The 18,483-nt window shown below is 56.4% G+C and overlaps 1 protein-coding gene across 1 annotated transcript in view; it reads right to left on the bottom strand.

Annotated features, from left to right (window-relative positions):
* The window catches only part of MYOM2 (myomesin 2), a 64,299-nt gene extending 49,483 nt beyond the window's left edge, over nt 1-14,816 (bottom strand). Inside the window, 6 exon segments of the mRNA XM_027529939.1 lie at nt 2,671-2,763; nt 4,023-4,180; nt 4,274-4,436; nt 7,358-7,576; nt 8,541-8,661; nt 14,574-14,816. Of these exon segments, the coding sequence (XP_027385740.1) occupies nt 2,671-2,763; nt 4,023-4,180; nt 4,274-4,436; nt 7,358-7,576; nt 8,541-8,661; nt 14,574-14,613 (794 nt within the window). The 5' untranslated portion in view covers nt 14,614-14,816.
* Between the last annotated feature and the right edge of the window lie 3,667 nt (nt 14,817-18,483).

Genomic DNA, 18,483 nt, shown 5'->3' with positions numbered 1-18,483 from the left:
AACACAATACGTGATGTTCTGAGCGCCTTTACCAAAACGGCACCAGCATAAAAATTCTTTGAAGAAACAGAACTCACCCTGTGAGTCCCAAGAGAAAGTCTTATGAGCATGTAAAACCGTGTCAATTACAGCTTCAATTCGAACAGTACCGAAGGGGACGAAGCTTCTTTTCGGCACTTCAAGAATCTGGCAGCAGCAGCCAAAAAATATTCATAGGAGCAAATGTCACTGGGTAAGAGAAGGTGGGGCTGGCTCCCAGCGGGGCGGCAAGGAGCAGGCACATTCTCCCACACCTACAGGGCGCGGATCAGATGATGGCAGCTCAGCAGTTTGGAATGAACAGCTGAACGCAGCTGTCGTGTGTGGGACCTCCCGGCACTTCTTCTGGAGAATATGCTCATTTCAGCTGCTAAGAATGTCCCCACACGAGTAAGAATACTGAGAAAAACGTTAGTCTTGGGAATGTCCTTGTCCCCAGTTCCTTGGCTACTTGCAAGCTGACGCCAACACCAAGTCTATCTGAGGATCCCTGGGTATACTGGGGCCTCACTGATTTAGCTCCCCTGGTTCAAAGCTTCTCTTATTCTCAATACACCATGAAAAGTTGCCGCGTGAGGGTGAGTAGGATCTTTCCATACTTAAGAAGAGCTTCCCCAGGGACTCAGATGATAAAGAATCCGCCTGCAATGCAGGAGACCCAGGTGTCATCCCTGGGTCGGGAAGATCCTCTGGAGGAGGGAAAGGCCACCCACTCCAGTATTCTTGCTGGAGAATCCCATGGACAGAGGAACCTGGTGGGCTACAGTCGCACAGAGTCGGACACAACTGATTAACTAACACACACATACTTGAGAAAGGGAATTTGTTTCTCTTTTCAAAATAATGATTAAAATATAGCTTTAAAATGAAGCAATTGCTCCCTCAAGCTCACCCCGAGCACTCCCAGGGCACCCCAGGTGAGAAAGCCACCTCAAATTAAAGCACTCTCCTAAACAGCAGCTGGCCCCTCTCCCTGTTCATAAACTGCATGGCTCACTGCCTGTGGACACTTCCGGAAACTCTAGGACTCGAAGGAGCATGGATGCCCGGCCCCCACCGTCCCCCAGCCACCCACACCCCAGCGGACACGGGACTGCCTGGCCACTCCATCACAAACCCTCGTGCTCCACTCTCGAAACCTGTCCTCACCCCGTCCACCCGCCCACACGCCGCCACCTTGCCTACATTCCGGCCAAACTGCCCACCTGCCCTCCTGCCACTCACAGTGGTGACTCTTGGGGACCTGTCAGACCTGCCCTCCACCCTGTACCTGACAACAGCCATGGTCCCAGCGGATGGCTTCAGGGTAGGGGGGGTCGTCTCTGCTCTCCTGCTCTGAGATGCCTGCCGATCGTTGCAGCCCCGGGGCAGTGCCCCTCCTGGGAGGCCCCGTCCCTCTGCCGTCACCTGCAGGCCTCGCCCTTAGCTTCTCCCCAAAGACGTGCCCCTTCAGCTTACACCCACCCCATGGCCGGGCTGCGTGTCTGGATCTGGGTGCCCAGCACCATCACCCTGGCCTGATTCTCCATTCCTGACGTGCACAGCTCACCTCCGTGTGCTAGACCTCCAAGTCAGGAAGCCAGCTTCTGGCTGCTTTATCCCAAGCTCCCGGACAGTGTGGGGCACACAGTAGGTTCTTAGCCAACAGTGCCAGTGGGGCCTCCAGCTGTTCTAAGCAGCCTCAGCTTTACTTTAGAGAAACAAAGTCATGACTCAACACAGACTTTAATCTTAACTGTAGCCTGTTAGCCTCTGTCCTCATTAACCTGCATAATGTTATGATCTTTTTGTAAAAAATGAAAGCTATGTATTCAGAAAAGCAGAAAGAAAATGAACAGCAGAATTTCACTTTTTGTTAAAAAAATTGAAGTATGCATAGAGGGTGAATGTTGTTTAAGAGAAACAGCAGTGCTGTAAGTGCGCCAGAATACTGACCCCAGTCGCTGGAAACAGGGGTGAACGTCATTATCTTTTACTTATCTGTATTTACTGCACATGTGTGCATGCTTAGTCGCTTCAGTCGTGTCTGACTTTGCGACCCCAGGGACTGTAGCCTGCCGGGCTCCTCTGCCCACGGATTCTCCAGCAAGAGCACCAGGGCGGGCCGCCGTGTGCTCCTCCAGCGGATCTTCCCAACCCAGGGATCGAACCTGAGTCTGTTAGGTCTCCTGCATTGGCAGGTGGATTCTTCACCACCAGCACCGCCTGGGAAGCTCACCTGTATTTATCACATGTTTCCAATTTGTTGTGAGGAAAAAAAAAAAAAAAAGACACGTTTCCTTGAAGAGTGGAACTTAGGGATTGTGGCACAAACCTGGGAGAAGATTCAGCCCGGCTGGTGGGCGGGCATGAGGGTGTCTCAGCTTTCCCTGTGGCCTCATACCTGGACTGACCGCCGTTGTCCTTCGATAAACTGTCTAAACCACCTACTCCCTTTGTGTCCAAAGCAGAAGCCTGGGCAGAGCTCGGGTCCACACCCCTCAGATGCCACCAGGGAGACGGAGGGACACTTGTGTCTCCTGCCAAGAGTTAACTCAGAAGCTCCAGGACCGCTGTGCGGAATGTGGAGTGAGCTGCCCTGTGCTCCTGTGTTTGGGGCCTGGCCACCTGGGCAGGCATCTGGGTGCTTACCTGTTGATCTCCAGCGTGTGCACACCATACTTGCTGTCGATTCTGTACTTGCCCGGCTCCCCGGCCTGGCAGATCAAGCTGCCGTCCTTATACCTGAACAAGGAAAGCACCTGAGTGTGAAGGCAGGTGGAAGTCTGGTGCGTGTCCCGACCTTGCTCGTTTTCCATCCCTGCCTCCGCCTGGCCCCACACTCACACACACATGCACACGCACACATGCGTGCACACACACACACACACGTGCACACACGCATGCACACACACACGCATCATCGCCCTGCTTCTGCCTGAGTCACTGCTCACATCTCAGGTGGATGAACAAGGGGAGCAGCTTCAGGAAGGGTCCAGAACCCCCCTCAACTGTTTAAGAGGGGTCAGCTCTCACTAGACTCTGACGACCTGGGCAACCCTCAACCTGCAACAGAGCATGGGCCAAGGTCCCCTGGAACTTGCTAGAAATTCAGGATACGTCATTCCAAGAAAAAAATGTAGCCAAGGTTGGTCAGGCCCTGGTATAGCCTCTGGAAGCTACAGGGTCACCAGGACTCACATGGAGAGACCCAGCTACTCTGGTCTCACCGGGAGGAGGCTGGACCAGTGGTCCCCCAGGACAGCAGAACCACGGCTCCCCAAGACCAAGGGCAGGCAGCTCCCAGTCTCCCTGCCTATCAAGCAGCCAGAGGAGCCAGGTAGACACTTGTCTCCTCTGCTGCCAAGAGACCCAACCTGGGACACGAGCAAAATGTCTTCTGTGGCCAGACAGACCCCAGGGACCCGGCATGAGCAAGTAGGAAGGAAATGGACAGATATGTCAGCTTAGCAATGCACATCAAAACCAAGTGTCGATGGGCTTAGAGACTTCATCTGTCAGTATCTAAAGGCTCCAGAAACCCTGCCCTGTGGTTCCAAAGCCTTGGAGTTTAGTGTCTCCACTCACACGAGTGAAAGCAGAACCGTGGGTGTCAACGCTGGTCATTTCAGGGAACCTGGTTCTATTTTACTTTATTGTGTTTCCCAGCTGCATTGTGCTGCTTGCAGGACCTTAGTTCCTCGACTCGGACTGGAACCCCAGGCCACCGCAGCGAGAGCTCAGAGTCCTGACCAGGGGCCTCCAGGGAATTCCTGGGTTTTACATAACAGTCCTCTGGACAATCAGTTGGCTCAATTGCAGTGAAATGAAACCGCCTGCCCAGGACCCCGGGCGCGTTTACCGCTGCCTTTCTTGTGTGTGTTGTTCCCTGGAGTGGGTGCCAGGCTCCCTGCACACGGACCTTCTCCATCCACCCAGGTAAGCAGAAGGCCGCAGAGCCTTCAGAGGGGAGCAGCCGGGCCACCCGAAGGGCGCCCACTCACCACTGCACCACGGGGGTGGGGAACCCCTGCACCGTGAAGCACAGCTTGACTGACATCCGCTCCCAGACGGTGTGCGAGCGCAGCCGCACCAGGATCTCGGGCGCCCGGCTTATTCGCTCCTCAAACGAGTGCCGCTCCCAGGCCAGCCTGTCGTCCACCTGTCCAGGGCCCGGCACGGTCAGGGCGCTGGGGGGCGCCCCGGGCCCCGGAGCACCCCACCGCCCCCGGACGCCCCCAGTGCGCACGCCTACCGCATGGTGCAGGCCGTGTCTGCCCGCGTGCTGCAGGGCCAGCCTGTCCAGCTGGTCCCGAGCGTGGGTGCGGGCCACGTGCACATCCTCCTCCAGCTGGGCCAGCTCGCTCAGGTAGCGCTCCCGCTTGGCCTCCCCGTAGGCAGCCACCATCGACTGGTACCTGCATGAGCCGCGGAGAAGGGGCCGCGCTTACCATGGGCGGGGCCAGACCCCGCCTCCCCAGGATCTCCTGGGGAGGAGAGCTTGTTCCCCTCTGCTCGCTTGTTCCGCAAGCCCTGCGTCACACAAAACCCACTCGTCTCCACCTGAGGCTGCCATGTCTGAGTGAATTAAAGACCCAGGTAAAGCCTTCTGAACTAGCAAATTCAGAGTGAAATAGTCTGTATTCCAGAGCACACAGTCGGCAGCTTCTCGGTCTATAGGGGCGGAGAAGTGAGGGGCCCACTCCTTCTGCCGAGGGCTGCCTCCGTGGGCCCACAGATGACCCCCGACACCCCTGCCCAGCAGGCATCCAGGCTCCAGGCCAGCTCCAGACACCCTGATCCTGGCTGCCGGGCTCCCATTCACTCCAGGAGACTCGCCCACGCAAGTGGCTCTGCGGGTCTGTGCTGGAGACAGCGGGGGCCTGCTAAGCGGGCTCCCAGAAATGGAGCCTTCTTGTCTGCAGGGATCCCACGAAGTGACAGACACAGCAGTGATGGATCTCTGCATGTGCCGCAGACTGTCCTAGCAAGACCGAAGGATCAGAAGTCCCACCTTGACCTGTGTACAAACTACGAGCATGGGGCTTGTTGATGGCACCACCAGCCCCTAGTGATTTATAATCGAACTGGAATTGCCCCTCGCCCCAAACACCCTCACTCAGGACACTGACAAAGTGTCCCTGCTGGTACCTGTCCAGGAGGCCAGGACCCCATCCTCCTGTGCCGAGTAATGTCAGTGTCCGAGCTTCTGCCCTAACGACACAACCCTTGGACAGCTGCGTGAGACTGGGGGGCCCACTTTGCCCAGGACAGACAGACAGGCATCAAAGGGACACTGCTAATCGGCTGTATCTTTCGGGAGGACACACCCAGACCCTTCAGAGCACACTGGTGCCGCCTTGGCTTTTATCTCACATGAAGAGCTCACAGCTTAACTCACACTGATCGAGCCACAATTTTGTCTTTCACCAAAGACACATTTGTCCTGTAGATTAAACTCGTATCTGCCACAGGACGTAAGGAATAAATATGTGCTTTCAGAAACGCTTTTGGCCAGCAAGAGTAGTAAATCATCACCAGGACTGGAATTCATCTAACTCCTCAAATCCCCCTACACCCGCTCCCCTCTGTGGCCAGGACAGAGCGGGAATTGCTACAAAATCTCCACCAATTCTGGCTCAGCTCACCAAAACCTCCAGCTGTACTCAGGCTCACTCTGAAGGGAGGAAGGACCTTGTAGGATCTTTTGCACGGGAGATGTGCACACGGGGTGTGAGAGTAAAACCCTGTGAGGGTCCTAAAAGCAGCGCCCAAAGCCTGGGTGCTGGGCTCCGTGGAGGGCGGGCACAGCCGAGCCCTGTCCACGCTGCACCTGCTCAGACGGACTGACTTTCACCCTGAGCTCCAGGGACACAGTAAGATTATAACCAGTCACCGAGAATCAAAATACATTCTTGAGTCAGATTTGCTACTGCAAGAGAGCAGCTTCAAAGGTTTTAGGCAAACTTCCAACAGCCAGAACTGTCACAAAAGTCATTTTTTGCTGAAACCACACGAGTCACAGTAATGACTCCCTAACTGTTCAAATCAACACAAGTTTACTTTCCTCATCCACTTCACCTCAGGAAACTGAGGAATGGGAACTTATGGGACAAGATCACGCCAAGTTATTAGTAAAACTGATGGTTCAAATAAAGATAAAGTGATAAGGCTCGGGTCTTGTCATTTGCTGTGCCACAACTTAAGTAGAGTAGAACTCTTTCTGCTATAATCCAACACATAAAAACCCAATTTCTTAATGTACACATTTTGAATTGATTCTTTGGCAAAATAAGTCTTCACTTGACAATAAAATTAATTTACAGGACAACATTCCCATAAGGCATTTAAAGATAATTCAAATTTTCAAAAATAAAGGCTAATCTTTTCAGCTATACAATATTTTCATTAAACAGATTCCTTAGTCATAGTGCAACTTTCAGACTAAAACATGTTGACCTAAATCCCTTTTTTCCTCTTGAATTTTGAGTGTTTTAGAGATATAGAGAGAAATTTCTAGAAATAAGTAGAAGGTGAGGAGGAAAAATAGAGCAGATACAAAGCATTCTCAAGATGCGTAAGCACTCTGTTCTTAGAAGATTCAAGTAAGCTGACCACCAGCTTCTTGTGATCTGGGTTAATTTTAAGCCCGGCATGCTCAGTCACCCGCCCCATTCCGGCAGCTTCTCCCCATGAGCTGAGCCAGTAGAAATGTGAAGCACGAGGGTCCACAGACCACTCCCTGCAGCTCCATGTCCACAAGGACAGACGGCTGGCACCCTGGCCCCTCTCTGGAAGGTCCCCTGCTTGAGCGCAGGCCTCACAGCTGGCCATTGGTAGCCCGAGAGGTTGTTGATGGAAATTTGAAAACTCCAATTCACACCTTTAGGTCTCGATGTTTCCAAGTATGGCAGTCATGTTCCCTGGGTGGGGAAGTGCATTTAGCGGGGAGGGGACAGAGGCCTGAGGCCAGCCCAACTCTGTCGTGGGGAAGTAGACGTGGGTCCCCTGGACCATGGCGCTCCTCTCTGCCCGAGGGTGCAGAAAAGCCACCCCGCTTGCTTCCTTGCAGGGACCAGTGGAGACGACGGGGGTGCAGAGCAAGACGGGCCGAAAGCAGCCGCTCGTGGCTTTTGCTGCAGCAGGAGCGCCCCCGCATCTCCCAGGCCCCTCCAGCTCTGCCCCCGCTCTGTGGCCACACAGCCCCCAGTCCTGGGCGGGGGCGCCGAGTGTGGTGGTGGCGGGGGTCCCAGGCCCCTCCAGCTCTGCCCCCGCTCTCTGGCCACACAGCCCCCGGTCCCGGGCTGGGGCGCTGAGTGTGGCGGGGGTTGGGAGTTACCTGCGCTTCCTCTCCTGCGCCTCCTCTTCCAGCGCACTGCTCATCCTCTTGGCGCACAGCCGGCAGGTGGTCCTCCCCAAGGTGGTGTCCCCCAGGCTGGTCTCCCCCAGGGTGGTCTCCCCCAGGGTGGACTCTCCCAACGCCGCCCGGCTGGACTCCCTCTGCGAGGACGACTTCCGAGTGACCGATCTCTGCAAAGACGACTGGGCGGAAGCGCGCCTTGGTGCAGGGGAGAAGCGCAAACGTGTAGTTACAAACAGCATCACTCTTTCCATCCCCCCAGCCTCTCCTCGGAATGCACGGGCACCCACGCCTGTGGGCGCGCCTGTGTGTACACACCTACCTGCTCGCGCGTGCACACACTCAACCCCGTGTGTGACCTCCTCCCCATCTGCCCGTGTCCACCCCCAGGGGCGCCCCCTCTCCCCAGACTCAGCTCCCTGCCACCCCCGCCCGCCCTCTGGGGCCAGCAGGTGCCCACCAGGCCCTTCTGGCCTGAGGCCGCAGTGATGTCTATCTTAAGAGATTTGAAGCTCCCCAAGGCTGTGGGGAGGGGCGGCGAATGTTTGGCTCTGTTTGTTCCTGGGATGGCAGCCGACCACAAGGGCCACGGGCAGCTCTAAATATAGAGGCCGCGGAGCTGAGGCCAGAGCCAGTGCCAGTGTCCGTCTCCTAAATTATCGCCGCAGGAGCTCACTGATGAAGCTGCAGCTTGACACCAGCCCATCAGACAGAGAGCAATCTACCTTCTGCTACCTTTGTCATTAACGTAGCAGTATTCTGAGATCAGCTTCCATCCAGTCATCACTTTGCCCCTACACCCCTCAGTCCCACCAGCATTCCCTTCCACGGAGTTCCTTCTCATGGTCCTTGCTTCTGGGTGAGCTTTTAAATTCTAGTTCTGAAGGCATGTGAAGGAAGATCCCTGCCTCATGAGCTAAACCCGGGGCTCAGAGCTGATCTAAGAGGACCTGCTGGGACCTGCCAGGATGTCATGCAGTAGCCCCAAAGCTTTCTGTGCAGCTGGGGCTCCCAGCTCCCTCTCTGCTCTGGACACAAGCATCGGGGATCACAGCCCTCCCTGAACCCCCAAACCAGTTCATCTCTGGGCTTTAGGAAGCCTCCAAGGTCAGACACAGCTCATACTCGAGATCAGCCGCCTCATCAGTGACTTTTGACTTACTTCTTTTTCGCTGAGTATTCATCCAGAAGGTACCTTGTCTGGATATTGCGGTACGACTGGTCAAAGTGCTTGTGTCTCTTTTGGTAGAAGGGCACAGCAACGAGCGACATCTTGGCAACTCCTGCAGGAAAGAGCAACAGGCAGAGCTGAGGCCCTGCATTTCCACTGACCAGGCTGCTGCAATTCCTACACGAGAATCAACTCCAGCTAACTAAACCCTTCCTAAAAGAAAAGAAGGGGACAAAAGGAAGACTCTCTAAGAGGAAATAGTGTTGGACACCTATTAGGTCCCTCGGCACCTGACTGCCTTTCTTGAGTCCATAAAAAATTAGAAGACTGAGCTACACTTTCCACTTAATTAATAAACTCACCCAGTGTCTACAGACGACCTAGTCTGTTCAGGCAATGTGGAAAGCAATGTGAGTGATAAGGATAAAAATAACTGAAGCACAGGTCAAAGAAGTACACAAACACTTAGAACCCAAGCGAGGAGGAGACAAAGCAGAGAGAGGCACGAAACCCTCTGGGAAATGGAGTGGTTGCGGGAGGGGGGCACATGGCCCTGGAGTGCGGCAGCCAGCAGCCCCGAAGAAGGCGCCGTTTGAGAGGAGCCTCTCTGGGTGGGGAGGTGACGGCGGCCGCAGGGCGGGTGAGGGCATCCCTGGAGCAAGGCGAGGCAGGACACAAGGTCGCAGGGTCCCAACAGGAGAGCTTTCACTCTGCAAAGACCACAGCCACATGTGGAGCATTCAGCATCTGTGCAGAGGCTGAAGCCACTCCTGATTGAAGGGGCCTTGAGAAAGGATGGTGTCTCCAGGACACACCCAGGCCCACCCGTCTAACAGCCTGGCCCACTCACGGGCGACCTGTCAGCTTACTTCATTGGGGGAGCAGGCCTGGGGACGGAGCCCAGCTCAAAGCCTGCGGGGTGCAGGAAAGTGAGTGTGTTTTGGCTAAATTCTCCCCAAGCTTCTCTCTGCTAGAACAGTGGTCCCAACCTTTTTGACACCAGGGACCAGTTTTGAAGAGGACAGTTTTCCCACAGACTGGAGGGGGCAGGGTTGGAATGATTCAAGTGCATTAGATTTATCATGCACTTTATACCTATGATCAGCTCTTCAGATTACCAAGCATTAGATCCCAGAGACAGGGGGCCCCCTGCGGCGGGAATGTGGGGGTCTGAGGCAGGGCGTGTTAGCAGCATGTGCTGCACGTGCCCGCCAAGCCAGTAGCCCACCAGCTTCCCAGCTGCCTGCCTCTCTGAGGGGAGCAGACAGCGTCCCCCAGGCCCTGTGGCTGCTGACCTCCAGACAGAGGGGCTCAAGGACCCCCCAAACCCCAGTCCATTCTCATCTTCTGTGTTCAAACTGGAGTGATCTGGCCCAGAGTACAGCCCACAGGACAGGGTGAAAGCTGAGGGGCAAGCATAGGATCCTGCCTGCGGCGAGCCCCCCACTCCACACCGCTACCCACACTCCTGAGCGGAGGCTAGGAAGCCTTCCAAACACAGGGTTTGTTCCTCGTCTGTGACTCACAATCAGGTCCCTTTAGTCTGTGATCTCCCAGAATCGCAGAACTGCAGAGCTTGGCAAGGTCCTTGGGGGTTAGCCAAGCTCCTGCCCTTGGGGGAGGATGGGCAGGTGCCCCCGTGGCCAGAGAGGGGAGTGATTTCCCAAAAGCAAACAGAAATGCCCTGTGTGCACACAGAAGCATACAGAAGACCAGGTCCAGACACCACCAGACTGCTCTTCCTGGGCCTTTTATACTTTTCTGCACTAACTCATCTCCAAATTCCCTCCTAAAAGCCAGCTAGTCAACCAACCACCATGGATCCCTGGGGTCCGGCGTGTGGCACGTGGTGTACATCTGACTGTAAACACACAACGGAAACTTCCGCCTAAGGGAGCCGATGCAGACGCAGCCCCTCCATCCCACCCAGCTCTGAAAGAGGTGCTGTGACTCTGAGGTCAAGTGCGCAGGTTCGGACACCTGCAGCTCTGGGAGGGACTCGACCCTCCAGCGCTCTGCGTGGCTTTGATGCTCTTGTTCTGTCTCTAACCCGGACCTCCGGCTGAACGTGCACGCTCCGCAGGGAGGAACGCACACTGACACCAGTGGCCGTCTGTGCCTGGCACACTAGTGTCTGTTGTTATCGAGCTTAATTGTGTAGGCAGGACGGGGCATCTGAAAGCACACGCTTATCATTTTAATATCTGCAGTCCCTCAACTTCATCCCTGGGATTTTCCAGGGAGTGACTCAGAGCGAATCTTCAAGGAAAGTTTCCCCTCTAAGAAGGCACACATTCCATCTCTGGAAACGGGTCGCTGAGTCCATGTGTTGGGGGCCAGGGGTCACCACTCGGAGCCAGTTTCATCTCCGAGACGCCTTCTCCCACCGGCCGTGCGCTCGTGGGGAGGAGTCCTACGGCAGAGAAGCCCAGGACGCCTTGCAGCTGCGGCTGCACCGGTGTCCTGGCCCATCATGATATGTACATGTCTCTGCTGAGCCACCCGTCAAATCTGTCGCCTTTCTTGGCAGAGGGAAGAGTCCAAAAATGGCCAAGGTGACAGGGGAGAATAAGCTGTCAGGATGTGTTCAGAGTGTAGCAGCTAGCGCCCCAAAGAGGCAGCCGCCCCTTGGCAGGACCCCGGTCCTGTTCAGAGCCAGCGCCCCGCGGGCTCTACGTGCAGTAGGCGCCCAGCTTGTGCTGGGCTGATGGGTGGCTGGCGAACCCACCCTCTCCTGCTGCGGGCGAGACCTCTGTGGTGATGGGGACGCAGGGCTGGAGTCGAGTGCTTGCCCTTCCCCTGCTTTGACTGTGGACTTGCCGGAGATGCGTCCCCCAGGACATCAGGGGCCCGGCGGTACCTAGCCCCCAGCCCACACGCTTCTCCACTCACTGAGTAGACATCCTGCCCAGAGATCCAGGAGGCTCCCCCACATCCACCCCGCCCACAACGGGCGCACCTGTCCGTGCCAGCCAAGCATGGACCCCGGCTGGTTGCGTCTCAAGGATGGAGAGGCCTTGGGGGTGCCTGCTCCAGGCTGACAGCAAACTCCTACCTTTGTGCATGAGACCCATGCCAGCGGGACTGCCACACAGCCAGAGCCCACGCCAGGCCCCGTGCAGGCGCTGCTCGGTGGACCTCGGGTTCTAGAACCTGCCCAGCTGTGCCCGTCCCTGCCTGCCCGGGGCCTGTAGATGCGGGGAGGATGCCCGTGGAAACGAGCCCTGCAGGCCCAGCCCCTGCTCCAGAGTTGTAGCCCCTGGGTCTCAGGGGACCATGGGGACACAGCCAGCTGCCCTCTGGGGATCCTCCAAGAGGAAGGGGTGACAGCATGTTTGCACAGACCTCCCTCCGCTTTCTCCTCTTTAGGAAAACAATCCCCTCACTGACCCCTCAGCTGCCCCCAGCACAGCCTAAGGGAGTGAGTCCCAGGGGAGGAGGCATTGGGGCCAGAGCCCAGCTCTAACCCCACCGCCCACCCGGGTCAGCGTCTTTCACGGAGAACAGAGGGGCTGGGGGACGGGGCAGGGCACACTGGGCACACCGGTGGCCAGGCTCTGTGACCTCCAGAGACAACACCCCACTCTGACCACTGACCGTCCTCCATACCAAAGGTACACAGTCAACCAGTCAACCGTGGTCAAAGCACACGGGGTTCGCTGTTTACAACTGTGAGTGAATTTACACAACTCAAGCTGCGTGGTCTCCTGTCCCGGTTTGAGTCTCGACCTTTCCTGCGAGGAAGCCACCTCAGGTGATGAAAATAAGCCGCCTGCTCCCGGGCTCCCGGCAGCAGAGCTGAGCGTCCGTCTGACCCGGAGCCACTGCTCTCCATCCACGGGTGCTCCTGACACGTTTGGGGATCGTGAGCCCGAAATGAAACACGAGCTGGACGTGCCTCCGTGGCAGGCTCCGCCCTGGTCCCGTCCCATGAGGATGGACCGGAGTCATCACCCATGTCCCCAGAAGGACTTTAATCCGTGGAAACATGTCCATTTACTTCCATGCAGTAAAAGAAAGTGTGGTTTGTGCAGCTAACGCGCTCAGAGTCCACGAGCACAGCAGGTGCGAGCGCCTCCAGAGAACAGAGCACACAGCCGCCCCCACCCCGTGGAGCCGGCCCGCCCCACCCCCCACCCCAAGGAGCCGGCCACCTCCCCCTACCCCAAGGAGCCGGCCCCCACCCCTCAGCCCAAGGAGCCGCCCCGCCCCCACCCCGTGGAGCCGGCCCCCACCCCCCACCCCAAGGAGCCGGCCCCCATCCCGGTTCCCAAGACGGACTGCTTTCCCTGAGGCTTTCCAAGCTACTCAGCCCAGAAGTCAGTGTAACAACAGAGCACAGAGTAGCCCTTCAAATCCTCACCCCCTGACGCGGCCTGACGCCTAACGTCTGGTAGCCAGTTTTTCAAGTGTTCCCCAAATAGCCTCTGAGCCCCAGGACTGAATGTCTTAGCAGTTCCCTCCTTGCTGCTGCAGTCCCCGGGAGCTGGTCCACACCGCCCCGGCGCTTAAGCAGGATCAAATTAGACAGAGAAACAGGATAAGGCGCTGCTTCCTGGACAGGAGCACTGCCCTCTCCAGCAGCCCAGCGGCCTGCCGCAGTTTTCACAAATGGAGAGAACTAGCAACAAAGGAGATTATCCGGAGATTTCACCCCACAAACTTTACCCACTGGTTTCCTTGTCTCCATAAGAACACGTGGGCCAAGTTCCCTAGTTCAGCGTGAGCCTCACACAGATGCCCTACACGTACGGCCCAGCCTTACTCTAGGACAGAACTCTAAATCAGCTTTGCCCCGAGTGCTCTTGGAAGCCTGTGTTACTGCTGTATTCATCAGGGCAGGACCTTAGATCAGGAGGTGGGGAGAGATCAGCATTTCTGGGTTTCTTTGGTGGCACCGTGTGGCATGGAGGATCCTCCCCGGCCAGGACCAGGGCTCGAGCCTGTGTCCTCCCATGGGATTCCAACCACTGAGCCCCCACCTTCCTGCCTCGCTGCTCCCCCCGCACCCTGGACCTCCCGGGTGTAGGCTTCCAACCCCACTGCTGTCCTCTGGGGCAGCGTTTCAAAAGCATGACCAGCACTCTGGCTCTCTCAGGGGAACTGAGGGGGAATTGTGCAGGCTCATAACGCACGGAAGAGCTGGGGGAGCAGCCTGCTGCTGTGACGGGAGCTCTTGGAAACAGTGACGAGAAGCACGGAGCTGTCCCCTCCCTGAGACGCTGCAGTCCGGATCAGAGTGCAATGGCCCTGGGTTCTCTTTTTCTCTTAAGAAAATATCCAGCTTTATTTCACACCACTTCAAACCTGCCCTCTCTTGCCAGAGGCTCTCATTTCTGAGGCTCCAGAAAATTGCAGACATCCATCAACCGACTGGGGAACCTGGAGATGCTGCAAAATCCAGGCTAAGGTGCGAGGGCTGGAACGGGCTCAGAAGTGCCTAACAGCACAGAAAGTTTCAAATCCTGGCACAGAAACTCAAAGTTTGACTCCAACTCTTGGCTGATGTTTGTCTGCGACGAGTGGACTGCTCTGGTTCACGTTTCTTCCCCCGACACCCACTGGGAGTTTGAATGCGGTCAGCTCCTACCCACGCCTCAGTCCTCCCTGCCCAGCCTCCCACGAGCAAAGGAGAGAAGAGGAGACTCACCGCAGGAGGGGCTGGCCAAGGGGAGAGGGTTCACAGGGCCGCAGGATCTGCTGGGGCAGCTAAGCGCGGCTGCCTCCCGAGGCCCGGCCGCGGTCCATTTATGGCCGAGGAGATGCTATTTATAAACCCCGGGACGCCTGGCCCCATGGGGCTACCTGTGTCCTAAATCATTAGCCTGATCTCAGGAGGGAAAAAGTCCAATTCAAGTTGGAAAAATGGAAACGCTAAGAGCATCCGCCCACACTCAACAGGTGTACCTTTCACACCCAGGAAACCGAGGCAACTGACCCAGAAAAGGAGCATGGGCCCGACCCCCTACCCGCCCATCCTCCCTCCCTCCCCCACAGCTTCCCTCTGCACAGGGGTCCACAGACCTATTTCCAGCACTTCTGAGCTAAAGTCTCCCTGGTTCATGAGCAGACACCCCGAGACAGCTCTCTTGTGGAGAGTGGACTGCAGCAAACACTGAACCGTTTGGGCTCCAAACCCCGAGAAGGCTCTGAGCCGTGGGTGCAGGGAGGTGGCCTTGGTGGAGAGAGGGGAGGTTCTGGCTGGGTTTTTATTTCAGAGACGACTCCAGCTGGGGGTTTCACCCCAGGTTTCATCCTGGGGTTAATTTACCCAGAACTTCCACCTAAAAGAAGACCCATGCCTAGTCGGCAAGTTACGTCTTATTTATAGTTATTACCACAGGCGTGCGTGGCATCTCATCCGCCCAGATGACTGCAGGGTGCCCGTCGTTTCTTGCGGCCCAAGTCCAAATATAAATAACACACGACTGGCACGATCGAGCCCCGGCTGCCACCTGGCGCCTGGCGCCGAGAGGAGGGGCAGCGGGGGACCCCCGTCTCCGAGGCCCCACCCAGCCGCAGCACCAGCCCCCAGGCTGCTGGGCCAGGGGGGGCCATGTCCCCATCTGTTGAGTGGTAAGGATTTCTCAAAGTTATAACACAGGGCCAACACTGATGCTCAGTTCAGAGAAAGCTGTTTGAATGCTTGAAAAAAGTAACATAATATTCTAAGGGTTTTTGTTAATTTCCACATATTCTGTCTCAGAAAGCAGCAAAAGAAATGTTTCAACACAGTTTAGAGAACAGGTGTCCAGCTGGCCAGACGTTGGTGACTGTCTTACGTTGCAGAGGACGAAGGCCCACTGAAAGGAAGCTCCAGGCTTTGGCGAGAGCAGGAGGCCCAGGGCCGGGCGCAGTGGCACCGGGCACGCGTGTTAGCCTTCACCTCTGCAGAGGGTCCCCACCAGCAGATGCTGCCAGCAGGGGCCCTGGAGAGCCGGCCCCAAGCCCAGAACCCAACTCTTCCCCCAGGCGGGTCACCCCTCTCCTGCTGAAGGCTTCGCTTCTCACTGAAGAATGTGATCCTGACATTCTTACCGCAGCTCACCAGAGCTGACCCCTGCTGGGCCCGTCCTGAGCCTGGAGACTGGGTGCATGCCCTGCAGATGCCACCTGACAGGCTACACGATGGGGGACAGGGATCTGTGCCCATCACACCCCCTGTGCATCCCGTTCCCTTCACGTTGCTGGCCAGCCTGCATGGGGGCTGCAGGCTTTCCCCTTGGGCTCTGCCTCCTGGACTCTGCCCCCTGGACCTTGTCCTCGGGACACAACCATCCCACGAGGCCACTGCTCCGCTGATGCAGGCGTGTCCTAGAAGAGCTCCACAAATACCTTACCCAGGGACCCTCTGCTGGTCCAGTGCAGGGGTCCTCTGCTCACCCTCGCTGGGTCTACTCCCTCAGGCCAGCAAAGCTGAGGGCTTCCCCATTCCATTTTATACTTTGCTCATCACACTGAGCTTATAAAGGCACAAGCCATAAATTTGCTTCCTCTGACAGCAAAACTTGGTTTCTGAAGAAATCATGGCCAAAAACCTCCCCAATTTGATGAAAAACTTTAATCAATGATCCAAACGGAATGACTCCATCGACATTGCTTCCAGCAGTGCATACATACACCTAATTACCACTGGGAGTGAAAACACCAGCTTAATATTCAAAAAACTAAGATCATGGTACCTGGTCCCATCACTTCATGGCAAATTGATGGGGAAACAATGGAAACAGTGACAGACATTATTTTCTTGGGCCCCAAAATCACTGCAGACAGTGACTGCAGCCATGAAATTAAAAGATGCCTGCTCCTTGGAAGAAAAGCTATGAAAAGCCTAAAGTGAAAGTGAAGTTGCTCAGTCGTGTCTGATTCTTTGTGCTCCCATGGACTGTAGCCTACCAGGCTCCTCTGTCCATGGGATTTTCCAGGCAAGAGTACTGGAATAGGTTGCCATTTCTTTCTCCAGAGGATCTTCCCCACCCAGGGATCAAACCTGGGTCTCCAACATAGTAGGCAGATGCTTTACCATCTAGTCACCTAGACAGCATATTAAAAAGCAGAGACATCATTTTGCCAACAAAGGTCCATCTAGTCAAAGCTACGGTTTTTCTAGTAGTCATGTAAGGATATGAGAGTTGGACCATAAAGAAGGCTGAGTGCAGAAGAATTGATGCTTTTGAAATGTGGTGCTGGAGAAGACTCTTAAGAGTCCCTTGGACAGCAAAGAGATCAAACCAGTCAATCCTAAAGGAAATCAACCCTGAATATTCATTGGAAGGACTGATGCTAAAGCTGAAGCTCCAATCCTTTGGCCACCTGATGCAAAGAGCCGACTCTTTGGAAAAGAACCTGACGCTGGGAAAGATTGAGGGCAGGAGGAGAAGCGGGGTGGCATCACCGACTCAATGCACATGAGTTTGAGCAAGCTCCGGGAGATGGTGAAGGACAGGGAAGCCTGATGTGCTGCGGTCCATGGGGTTGCAAAGAGTCGGACACAACCGAACAGCTGAAAAACAGCAACAAAAGTACTGATGGGATTGACAGCACGTTACTTCAGAATCGAAACCTCACTGAATATTGGAGATACAACAATAGAACATAGCAAGATGTAGCAAAATACAGAGAGGGAAAAGATGGGGAAAAATAAGAGCCTCCGAGGCTGCAGGATGACTTGAGGCAGGTAATACATGTGGTCCCACAGGAGTCATTAGGGTCCCCAAGGGAGGGGGCTGGACGGAAGAAAATACCTGAAGAAATAACCAGCACAATGTTTTTAAATTTGCTAAAACTCTGAACCCACGGATGTAAGAAATTCAGCAGACGTGAAGGTCAAGAAACGTGAACGAAGCTCCAGCCAGCCACGTGGTGATCCACGAGAACGGCTTCAGACAGGGCCACATGGTGATCCAGGCACTCAAGGCCAGCAGTCACGATCACCAGGACGGCTTCAGACAGGACCCGCTCTGCACAGAGGGGTGAAGACGAGAAGAGCTTTTCATGGAGACAGTGGGAAGGGGGGTCTCAGCCAAAAGCAAACAACTTTCAGAAATGCAGGTGGCTCCCCCGCGCACACACACAGCTGGGGCGCTATGAGTGGGGTGCCCCTGCCTCAGACCCAGGGTGTCGGCGGAGCCCGGGGGCCCTGGTCTCACCAGTAACCAGGCAGCATAAGCCACCCCCCACCCCACCAGGCTGGGGCCCGAGGGGCCTGATCTAAACACAGCCCACACAGACCCCGCCACCTCCTTCTCCACCGAGCCAGCTAGGTCTGCACAGAGGGCTGCCCCCTACCCTGCTCCCCCACCTCCCTCCCGGAACCCAGCCCCTTCCCAGGTGCTCAAAGGGTGCAGGTGCCCCTGCAGCCCCACTGCTGCCCCTCCTCACCCCCCAGCCTGCCCCCATGGCCCCAGTGTCCTTGCGGTACCACCCCAGCCCATTGCTGCCCCTCCCGACCCCCGGCCCCAGCATGGCTCAGACGTCCTTGCAGTGCCCCCCCAGCCCACCACTGCCCCTCCTCACCCCCCGGCCTGCCCCCATGGCCCCGCCATCCCTGCAGTGCCCCCTCAGCCCACTGATGCCCCTCCTCACCCCCCGGCCTGCCCCCACGGCCCCGGCGTCCTTGCGGTGCCCCCCCCAGCCCCCACATGCTCTGCCAGCCTTGCCCTCCCCCCGCTCCTGGCTGCACGTGGCCACATTCCCCGTTTATCCACTTTCCACCGCCCTTGGGCCTCTCTGTCCACCTTCCACGGCCGTCACGTCACTCACCAGAATAGCCCTCAGTCCCCCGACCCCATGTCACCACCTCCAGGGGCTGTGACCCGCCACCTCTGCCACCGTCTAACCCCAGGGACCACCATGAAGAGACGGCGCGGCTGCCCTGGGGCATGGCCACAGCCCCTTTCTCCCCATCTCTGCCCGCTTTACCCCACGGACTCCC

This window comes from Bos indicus x Bos taurus, chromosome 27, assembly GCF_003369695.1.
Source record: "Bos indicus x Bos taurus breed Angus x Brahman F1 hybrid chromosome 27, Bos_hybrid_MaternalHap_v2.0, whole genome shotgun sequence".
Taxonomy (NCBI): Eukaryota; Metazoa; Chordata; class Mammalia; order Artiodactyla; family Bovidae; genus Bos; species Bos indicus x Bos taurus.
Note: the sequence above shows the minus strand (reverse complement) of the source record. Positions and strands in the feature narration are given on the sequence as shown.